Consider the following 9,991-nt stretch of genomic DNA (forward strand, 5'->3'; position numbering starts at 1 on the left):
CCTGGAGGGCACTGGTGCTGTCACAGTGACACTGACCGGGTCTGTGTGTGCTCAGTGCTGGGCAAACAGCCCTGAGAGGGATCGATGTCCATGTGGGCAGCCAGTGAGGGACACACTGCCAGTGTCCCTGCAGCCCTCCTAGCACATGGGAGGATGGTTTAAAGTGAAAGGGGGGGGATTTAGGTGAGATATAAATAAAGTTTTTAACGATGAGGATGGTGGGGCGCTGGCACAGGTTGCCCAGAGAGGTGGTGGATGCTCCATTCCTGCTCCAGGCCAGGGAGGATGGGGCTGGGAGCAACCTGGCTGGGAGGGGGGATGAGATGGGATGTAAGGCCCCTTCCAACCCAAACTGTTCCATTCCAAGGGATGGGACGGATGGGGACTGAGGAATGGGATGGATGGAAGGGATGGAATGGGGGAGCTGAGGGATGGGATGGATGGAAGGGATGGAGTGTAGGGCTGAGGGATGAGTGGGGGGCTGAGGGATGGGATGGAAGGAAGGGATGGAGGGATGGGATGGACAGAAAGGATGGAGTGTAGGGCTGAGGGATGGCGTGGAGGGAAGGGCTGGAGGGATGGGATGGAGGGATGGGTTGGACTGGGGGGCTGAGGGATGGGACGGAGGGAAGAGGCAGAGTGGGGAGCTGAGGGATGGGATGGAGGGAAGGAATGGAGTGGGGGGATGAGGGAAGGGATGGAATGGGAGGCTGAGGATGAGTTGGACAGAAGGGATGGAATGGGGGGCTGAGGGATGGGATGGAGTGTGGGGCTGAGCGATGAAGAACAGGGGAACTAAGCGATGAGGGGATGTGGGGCAGAGGCGAATGACGAAACCACCGGGCCAGGAGCAGAGCAGCGCTGGAGGGGGGAAAGGCCGGGCCAGCGAGGAGGAGGAGGCGGGTCGGGGCGGGCCGGGGCGGGCCGGGGCGGGCTCCGCTCTACAAGGGCGGGCGGCGGCGGCCGCGCCATTCATCGCTCGGCATGGCCGGCGGCGGCGGCAGCGGCGCCGATCCCGCCGGGGCCGGGGGGCTCCTGCGGGCCGGGCCCGGGCCCGGGGGGCTCCTGCCGGCCGCGCTGCGCCAGCCCCGCCGCAGGGTGAGCCCGGGGACGGGCGGGGGTCCGGGCGGGTCGGGGCGGGGGCGCCTCCCGCCGCGCTAACCCGGTGCCGCTTGCAGGAGAGCCGCGAGCGGCTGTCGGTGTGCAGCAAGCTGTGCTACGCCGTCGGGGGGGCTCCCTACCAGATCACGGGCTGCGCGCTCGGCTTCTTCCTCCAGATCTACCTGCTGGACGTGGCGCAGGTGCGTGTTGGGGGTTCGGCTCGGTTCGGTGCGGGTCCCGGAGCTCCCGGTGCCGCTTTGCCCCGGGGGATGCGGGTTTTGCCCGGTCCGGTCCCGCTCGTGTTTGGGGTCCCCGCGGGACAAAGCGGGTCCGTGGGGGTTGCTTTGGGGGGGCTCGGGACCCGTCCTACAGACCCGCAGCGTGCCTGGTCGGTGTGAAACACGGAGGGAAGGGAACCGTGGGTTCCCTTGTGCTGGGTTTGGGGAGCTCTGAGATGTGGGAATTCCGTATGGTGGGGCAGCGCTCGGAGGCACTGGGAGCCTCAAATCCCTCTGAATGAGGGGGAGAGACCAAGAGACTGCCCCCAAATGTTTGTGGGGTCACAGGTAGGGTTGGGCTGGTCCTGAGGGGCAGCTGGCAGCACCAGGGGGGTTGCATATCCTGACACGAATTCCTCCTCCTGCAGGTGGATGCTTTCTATGCCTCCATCATCCTGTTTGCTGGACGGGTGTGGGATGCCATCACAGACCCCATGGTGGGATTCTTCATCAGCAAAACCCCCTGGACCCGCTTCGGCCGCCTGATGCCCTGGTAAGAGCTGCTGGTGGCAGCCTGCATTCCCTGCCTGCTGTGTCACAGCTCTCCCAGCCAGCTCTGGGATCCCCTGGCATGAGGTGTGCAGGGCAGGATGTGCTCACGCCCTGGCTCGCCCAGGTGAGGTGCCAAGAGCTCCAAAAAGCCCCGGGTGCCACCAACAGCTGGGTGGCCTCAGCTTTGTGCCTGTTGCTCTGACCTCGATGTCACTGCACCTGCGAGTTCCAATGTCCTTGCCACCATGGATGGACTTTGCCTGTGGTGGCTAGCGAGCCCTGGCTGGTGGCAGCCAGGGCAGATGGCATCACCTCCACAGGGAGGAGGGCCAGGGGTGTGCGTGGCCGACCTGGGGTGGTGGAAATGCCAGCTGACAGTCACGAGGGGCAGGGAAACAGCTGTCATGGATCTGCACGTGGGTGCTCGGTGAAGGAGCAGATGGGATGGGCTCTGTGAACCCCCAAATGGCTCAGGACGTCCCTGAACACCTGTTCCTGCACGGGATGTGGAGCATTAATGCCTGAATGGGAACAGGGTGGCTAAAATAACCTGGGAAATACGGGGAGAGGTGGGCACGGGGGGAGTGGAGCAGTGCTTTCCCCCGCAGATTACAGCCTCTGCTTCCTGCCTTTCCTGGAATAGCTCCGGGCAGCAGCAGGCAGTTGTTGGAGGCAGGCTCCACACACGTGGCCTGGAATAGCTGCTGGCTGCCTGCAGCGGGGTCTGGGGTCCGGAGATTAGCACAGGGCTGTGTGTGAGAGCCACGGATGGCTCCGCTCGCCCTAATCTCCAGGCAGGGGGTGGGACCCGAGTGGCCGCATTCCTCCCGCTTCGTTAAAATTAGCCGGAGCTTTGGGCTTTGAGCTGGGCCCCTCGGCAGCGCCGGGAGCTCGCTGCTATTGTGCCTGGCTCAAGGGCTGCCCGCTGAGCCCAATTTGGATGGAGTCGAGCTGATTTTAAACCTCTTAAACCCAGGTTTTTCTGGCTCTGCGGGGCTGCGCCGCCCCGGGCTGGTGTTGCTGCTGTGGCTGCCTCAGTTTCCCTGCACGCACTGGGGGGGGGTCTCAAAGCTGCTGCCTGACCCCTGCCAGTGACCCTGCCCTGTGCGAGGTTTTGTTGCTGGGCTCTGATCTGTGGGACCAAGCCCAGCTGGCTCCAGCACAAAGCTTGTTCTAGTTCCTTGGAAGGGAGAAGACACCTTTCCCAAGTGCCACCGCTCCTCTTTTTCAGTTCCCTCTCTTTGAAACACGTTTTTTGGCGCATTTCCTTCTACCACCTCATCCACTACTTCCTCCTCTTCCCCCAGCCTCGTGGACGTCAGCTCTGAGCTGAGATCCCCATTTCCTTGACCACCACGGACTGACTAAACTTTTCCTTGAGGTGTCCATGACTGAGAACCCCGTCCCTCTGAGCTCCTGCGGGCCAGCAGCCGTTTGGGAAGGCTGGGAAGGGAGGGAAGGGGGGTGTGCAGGACAAAGGAACACACCATCCAGCGGGGCCAATGAGAGCCGGGGCGCGTCAGCCGAGCCGCCTCCAGCGCCTTCCTCACCTCGCCCTGGGTCAGGGGTTACTCTCAGTCACTGCTGTGCCTGGCCAGGAGCCGTGCTCAGCCTGGCCAGGAGCCGTGCTCAGCCTGGCCAGGAGCCGTGCTCAGCCTGGCCAGGGGCCGTGCTCAGCCTGGCCAGGGCTCTGGGGGGGATTGCTGCATCTGACGCTAATGCAATGAGCGTGACGCTGCTCTGGTGATTTCATTCAGCGTTTGGCTCCGCGTTTCCCTTGGCTCCACGTATGTGAGCGCAGATAAGGAGGGGCTGGAGCTGCTCAGAGCTTTCCTCCCCTCCTCCTTCCCCGGCGGGGTGACGTGGGCGCGGAAAAATGTGCATGTGTTGGGTCCTGTGCAGCCTCTGTCGCTGCTCTCCATCCATGGAGTTGGTGTTTCTCGCTCCCTCCCTGACTTTAAATTTAAGCTTTGTGTCCTGTGCGTCAGCCTGGATGGAAAGATCTCGCTGTACCCTGGTGGTGAAGGGCCATGAGTGGCTCTGGCCCGTGTTCAGTCCTGCTGGACTCGCTCCAGGACTCGCTGTCTCTGTCCTGGGGTTTGTGGGGCGCAGGGTGCTCACAAATCCCCCAGTAAAATCCATCTCCTACCTCAACACCTGGCTCACTTCCCTCCTTCCTTCTCCCCTGGGTGTCCCTGGGGTGCCGGAGCAGGGGGGAGCTGTGCCTGGCTGTGCTGCAGTGGGACAGGAGTTATGACACCCACTGCATGAGCAGGGCAGATGTCCTTGCTGGCAGAACTTGCAGGAATCGCTGCCAGAGCCCAGCACTTGAGCTGTCCCCTCTGATCCTCTTGCATTTTGCATCCTTGCTCCCACAGCTCTGAAAGGCTGGGCAGAGGTGGAGGAAGGAGCCAGGAGCTGCTGGTTCACTCCACTGCTGCCAGCAGAGCAGGGCTGACCCCAGCAGCAGGGCCTGGGGGGCCTTGGCAGCAAAGCCAAGCTGGTGAGAGGTTTTTGGCTGCTGGGGAGCAGGGCTGAGCTGCCTGCCCTTGCCAGGGTGAGGGAGGTGATTACATCCTGCTGAACACAGCTGTGCTGCCTGGGGGACAGGCTGGGGCTGGGGGTGGAAGCCAGAGCAGGAGCAGATCAGTCACTTCTGTGGAAGGAGATATCCCTCTCAGTGCAGGGAAAGCTCTTCTCTGGAACTCTGAGTCAGCTCTTCCAACCCTGTGAGACCCGAGCTGCTGCCTCCAGCCTGGTCTGGATCCCCTGGGGCAGCTCAGAAGCCCAGATCAGATGCCTGAACCCCACGGGATGTGTGGAAGCAGGAGGAGCTGGGCTGACACAAGGCTGACATTTTGTTCTCTCTAAGGATCATGGTCTCCACACCTTTTGCCATCATCTCCTACTTCCTCATCTGGTTTGTGCCAGACATCTCCACAGGACAAGTGCTGTGGTATCTTGTCTTCTACTGTGCCTTCCAGACCCTCGTGACGGTGAGTCAGGCTCTGCTCACACATGGCATGGAGGCTGCAGTCCCTGCCTGCCCCTTGCTGAGCTGCACAGAGGGGCAGAAACCACCCTGCCCCAGGTCCTTGGGCTGCTCCATCCTGAGCAAATTCTCCCTGTGCCTTTGCAGTGCTTCCACGTGCCTTACTCAGCACTCACCATGTTCATCAGCAGGGAGCAGAGCGAGCGGGACTCGGCCACTGCCTATCGTAAGGGCTCCTTTCCTTTCCCCCTTTTTTCTGTTTCCTTTTCCTTTCCCCCTTTTTTCTGTTTCCTTTCCCCCTTTTTTCTTTTTTTCCTTTCCCCCTTTTTTCTTTTTTTCCTTTCCCCCTTTTTTCTTTTTTTCCTTTCCCCCTTTCTTTTTTTCCTTTCCCCCTTTTTTCTTTTTTTCCTTTCCCCCTTTTTTCTTTTTTTCCTTTCCCCCTTTTTTCTTTTTTTCCTTTCCCCCTTTTTTCTTTTTTTCCTTTCCCCCTTTTTTCTTTTTTTCCTTTCCCCCTTTTTTCTTTTTTTCCTTTCCCCCTTTTTTCTTTTTTTCCTTTCCCCCTTTTTTCTTTTTTTCCTTTCCCCCTTTTTTCTTTTTTTCCTTTCCCCCTTTTTTCTTTTTTTCCTTTCCCCCTTTTTTCTTTTTTTCCTTTCCCCCTTTTTTCTTTTTTTCCTTTCCCCCTTTTTTCTTTTTTTCCTTTCCCCCTTTTTTCTTTTTTTCCTTTCCCCCTTTTTTCTTTTTTTCCTTTCCCCCTTTTTTCTTTTTTTCCTTTCCCCCTTTTTTCTTTTTTTCCTTTCCCCCTTTTTTCTTTTTTTCCTTTCCCCCTTTTTTCTTTTTTTCCTTTCCCCCTTTTTTCTTTTTTTCCTTTATCCCTGGGGTTTGCAGGGAGCTGTAGCACAGCTGGGCTGACTCATTTCTCCCTGGGAAGGGTGGTGAATCCCAGCTGGGGATGCTCAGAGCTCAGCCCTGCTGGCCCCTCCCTGCAGGTATGACCGTGGAGGTGCTGGGCACCGTGCTGGGCACTGCCATCCAGGGCCAGATCGTTGGCAAAGTGGACACTCCCTGCATCCAGAGCCCTTTTTTCTTCAGCCTGACCAACTCCTCGGTGGCCATGGAGGAGCTGAACATGACCCACGACACCGAGTCGCTCACAGACACTGTAAGATGGGGGTCCCCTCAGGGCTGGCTTGTTCCTGGGGTGATCCCTTCCCTGACTGCTGCTCCTGTCTCACACAGAGGAATGCCTACATGATTGCTGCAGGGGTCATCGTGGGGCTCTACGTCCTCTGTGCCCTCATCCTGGTGCTGGGTGTGAAGGAGAGGAGAGGTGAGGCTGGAGAGGGGCTGCAGTGCTGGACACTTGTGGAATTGCTGCTGTTCCTTCCTCTCCAGGAGCCTGGCTGAGCTTTTGGCCCCTCGTTTGAGGAGGAGAGGGGCAGGTGGAGCTGGGGAGGTGCTGCAGGAGGCCAGAGCACCTCTGGGGTCTGTTAGATAACCTTTATCTCACCCATTTTTGGCTGCCCAAGTTCCAGTGCCAACCAGTGCATCCCAGGGGGACCTGATATCCAAATTTTTTCCCTCTCCCTGTTTATCCTGGGGGATCAGCCAGGCTGCTCCACGGGGCTGAGACACCCCCAGGTGAGGGCAGGGTCTGCCCTGGCTGTGGGTGGGCAGGGGTTGTGGAGGTTATTTTGGGAGGGATCTAACGCTGGGCTGATCTCTGCTCCCCAGAGTCCTCTGAGCTGCAGTCGGACGAGCCTGTCTCCTTCTTGCAGGGGCTGAAGCTGGTGATGAACCACGGGCCCTACATCAAGCTCATTGCTGGCTTCCTCTTCACCTCACTGGCCTTCATGGTGAGCTGGGAGGGCTGGGGGCAGGGGGCAGCAGCCTGGGGGTGGCTGTGGGGACCATCCCAGGGGCTGGGAGCACGTGGGGGACGAGCTGGAGCTGCCCCGGGCAGAGGGAGCAGGATGTGGCCTCGTGCCCTGGCTGAATGGCTCCTTTCTTCCCTGCCTGTGCTGGGGGTGCAGCTCTGGGAGGACAGACATGGCCCCTCTGACCCTGCCTGCCTTCTCCACAGCTGCTGGAGGGAAACTTTGCCCTCTTCTGCACCTACACCCTGGGCTTCCGCAACGAGTTCCAGAACATCCTCCTGGCCATCATGGTGGGTACAGCCCTGTCCTGGAGCCCTCAGGGCGCTGTGGCTGCTCCCTGGGAGCTGCCGTGGGACAGGGACACAGGGACAGTGATCAGAGCTCCCCTGGGATAAGAAGAAGGAGAAGAAGCTGCCAAATGTCCTGGGCTGGCAGGAACAGCGGGGCCTTTGTTCCTGTGTGAGCAGGGCCACAGACAGGGCAGAGCAGGAGCCATGGGGGCCTTTTGTCCAAATCCTGCCACTTGTCTCCTTCCCCTCCCCACTTTGAGAAAAGGATCTCAGTGTTTCCTGCCAGGAACATGAAGCAAACCAGCTCCTTGAGAGCTCTTTCCAGCTTGCCTCATTCCTGGAAGCGTTTCCCGCCCTCTCCTCCATGGTGCAAAGGTCCAAGGTGCCATGGTGCCCCCAGAGCCTGGCTGCTGGCCAGGCTGTGTGCAGGTAGCAGCAGCCAGGATTGAGTCAGACCCTCCCTCTGGCAGGGCAGGTGTGGTGCCAGGGCTCTGCCCTGGGGGAGGAGGTGGCCCCACACGCCACGTGTGGCTCTGTGCCAGCCCTGGGAGCGTGTGGAAATCCCAGGTGCTGGAATTGGGCTGGGAGGAGGCTGTGCCAGGAGCTGTTCTTGCTGGGAGGGGCAAGAGAAGAACCAGCACCATGACCTTCTGTTCCCACAGCTCTCGGCCACCTTGACCATTCCCTTCTGGCAGTGGTTCCTGACCCGTTTTGGGAAGAAGACAGCTGTCTACGTGGGCATCTCAGTGAGTGTCCCCTCCAGTGTGGGAGCACGTGGGGATGATGAGCAGAGCTCCCCCAGAAGGGCACAAGGCTGGGCAGGGGCTGCTGCCAGTGACATTTTGGTGCCTGTCCCTCCTGCTGGTTGTGCTGCCCTGGGGCTCAGGGAGGGACTCTGCACCTCTGGCTCCACAGTGGGAGGGCTGGGATATGTGGGAGAGGGGAAATGCCAGGGGATGTGGTGATGCCAAGCTGTTCTCTGCCCCCTCTGCAGTCTGCCATCCCCTTCCTCATCACGGTGGTTCTCGTGGACAGCAACCTCTTTGTCACCTACGTGGTGGCTGTGGCCGCCGGGATCAGCGTGGCAGCCGCCTTCCTCCTGCCCTGGTGAGTGTGAGGGGCTGGGCAGGGGCTGCCAGAAGGGTTAAAAACCCCCAGAGGGGCTTTTTTTGCAGTGTTTTCAGCCCCAGGTGGGGCTCCTTGCTGTCTCAGTCCTGGGGGTCACCATCCCTCTCTCTGCACAGGTCCATGCTGCCAGATGTCGTTGATGACTTCAAGCTGCAGCACCCCAGCTCCCATGGCCACGAGGCCATCTTCTTCTCCTTCTATGTCTTCTTCACCAAGTTCACTGCTGGGGTCTCCCTGGGCATCTCCACGCTCAGCCTGGAGTGAGTTCCTGCCTGGGAGCTGAGGGGAGGGCAGGGAGGGAGGCACTTCCCAAGCTCTGGGAGAGAATTAATGGGCTCTAAACCCAGTTTATTTCTCCAAAGCCCTCTGCACTGGGAGCAGCTCAGCTCCTGCCAACCCTCAAGGTGCCTTTCTGCCCTCAGCTTTGCAGGGTACCAGACCAGGGGCTGCTCCCAGCCTGACCAGGTGAACTTCACCCTGAAGATGCTGGTGTCTGCTGTGCCCGTGGGGCTGATCCTGCTGAGCCTGCTGCTGTTCAAGCTGTATCCCATCGACGAGGAGAAGCGGAGGAAAAACAAGAAAGCCCTGCAGGATTTAAGGTGAGTGTCAGGCAGTGTGGGGGTGTGTGTGGGGGCAGGACCAGACGGGTTGGGACACACTGTGACTTGTCCAGGAATCCTCCAGGACCTGTGGGTGGTGGTGTGAGGGAAGGGCTGACTTGTTTTCCCAATCCCAGCTTGCAAAGGGATGGTGTGAAGTGTTGGCAGAGCAGGAACCCGCCCCAGCTGCCACCCAAAACTCCTGTGGGGGCTGCACGAGGTGCTGAAGTCACCCTGGAGCACTTTTTGAAGCTCCAAGGCAGATATTACTGGGGTGCAGACCTCACTTCATCCATGCCTCATTCCCAACTCTTTCCCCCAGGGAGGAGAGCAACAGCAGCTCGGAGTCGGACAACACAGAACTGGCCAGCATCGTGTGACCCGGGCTGGCTGCTCGCCCTGGGGCTCCCCAAGGACTTGTCCCCCCTGGGCTGGTGCCATGGAGGTGCTGGAGGAGCCGTGGGGAGCCCCCAGTGCCTGCAATTGGGGATCTGTGCCCGCCCTGTGCCTTGCACGGGGCCCACAGAGCGCTGGTAGTGTACATTACACACGTGGTGGTGCCTCAGCAGAGACCAGCACTCTCCCTGCCGGGCTCTGGAGGGCAGGGAAGGCTGGGTTGGGATGGTTTTGCCTGGAACAGCCGTGCCCAGTGCCCTGCCTGGGGGTGATCGTTAGTGTACATTACACTGTGCCCATGCCCAGGATGTGAGCTCACCTCTGCTGTCTCTACAGAGGGCACTAATGTGGGAGCTGTTCTTTTGGTTTTTTTTACAGAGCCTAATTAACTTAATGATGTAAATACAGAGCTGTTTCCTGTTTGTGTATATATCTGTACAGAACCCAAACCTGAGGACTTGTTAATATTAATTTACATAAAAGTGAGGGAAGTCGGAAGTGAGTGTGAAAAGTTTTTTGGTTTTTTTTTTCTCTCAGCTGGGATTTTTCACGGCTATCAGCAAAGCCAGGGTCCCTTTACACGCCACAGGGTGCAGGATTGACTTTCCTGAGCTGTGCTGCAGGAATGCCATAATCCAGGCTGGGCTCAGCCCCTTGCCCCGTGCAGCTCCTTGCTCGGTGCCTGTGTCGCAGCCATCCAACAAAGGCTCCATTATTTCCTCCTTTTCAAGAGGGGAACGGGGGTGGAGGGAGGAATGAAATCAAAGTGCTGCCAGCAGAGATGGTGAACTCGAGGCTGGAAACAGGAGAGGCAGCTGGGGAGCCGAGAGAAAGGGAATGC

General features: G+C 59.2%; 1 protein-coding gene across 1 annotated transcript; it reads left to right on the plus strand.

Moving 5' to 3' along the window:
- The first annotated feature begins 964 nt into the window (after positions 1-964).
- On the plus strand, positions 965-9,646 carry MFSD2A (MFSD2 lysolipid transporter A, lysophospholipid). Its single transcript, XM_056509214.1, has 14 exons — positions 965-1,098; positions 1,179-1,301; positions 1,748-1,872; positions 4,744-4,867; positions 5,011-5,089; positions 5,850-6,022; positions 6,100-6,190; positions 6,595-6,716; positions 6,944-7,027; positions 7,690-7,773; positions 8,022-8,134; positions 8,272-8,415; positions 8,578-8,754; positions 9,077-9,646. Exons 1-14 carry the CDS (start codon positions 985-987, stop codon positions 9,132-9,134), a joined length of 1,611 nt encoding a protein of 536 aa, XP_056365189.1. The 5' UTR covers positions 965-984; the 3' UTR covers positions 9,135-9,646.
- Positions 9,647-9,991: the final 345 nt, after the last annotated feature.

Source organism: Oenanthe melanoleuca, chromosome 23 (assembly GCF_029582105.1).
Source record: "Oenanthe melanoleuca isolate GR-GAL-2019-014 chromosome 23, OMel1.0, whole genome shotgun sequence".
NCBI lineage: Eukaryota > Metazoa > Chordata > Aves > Passeriformes > Muscicapidae > Oenanthe > Oenanthe melanoleuca.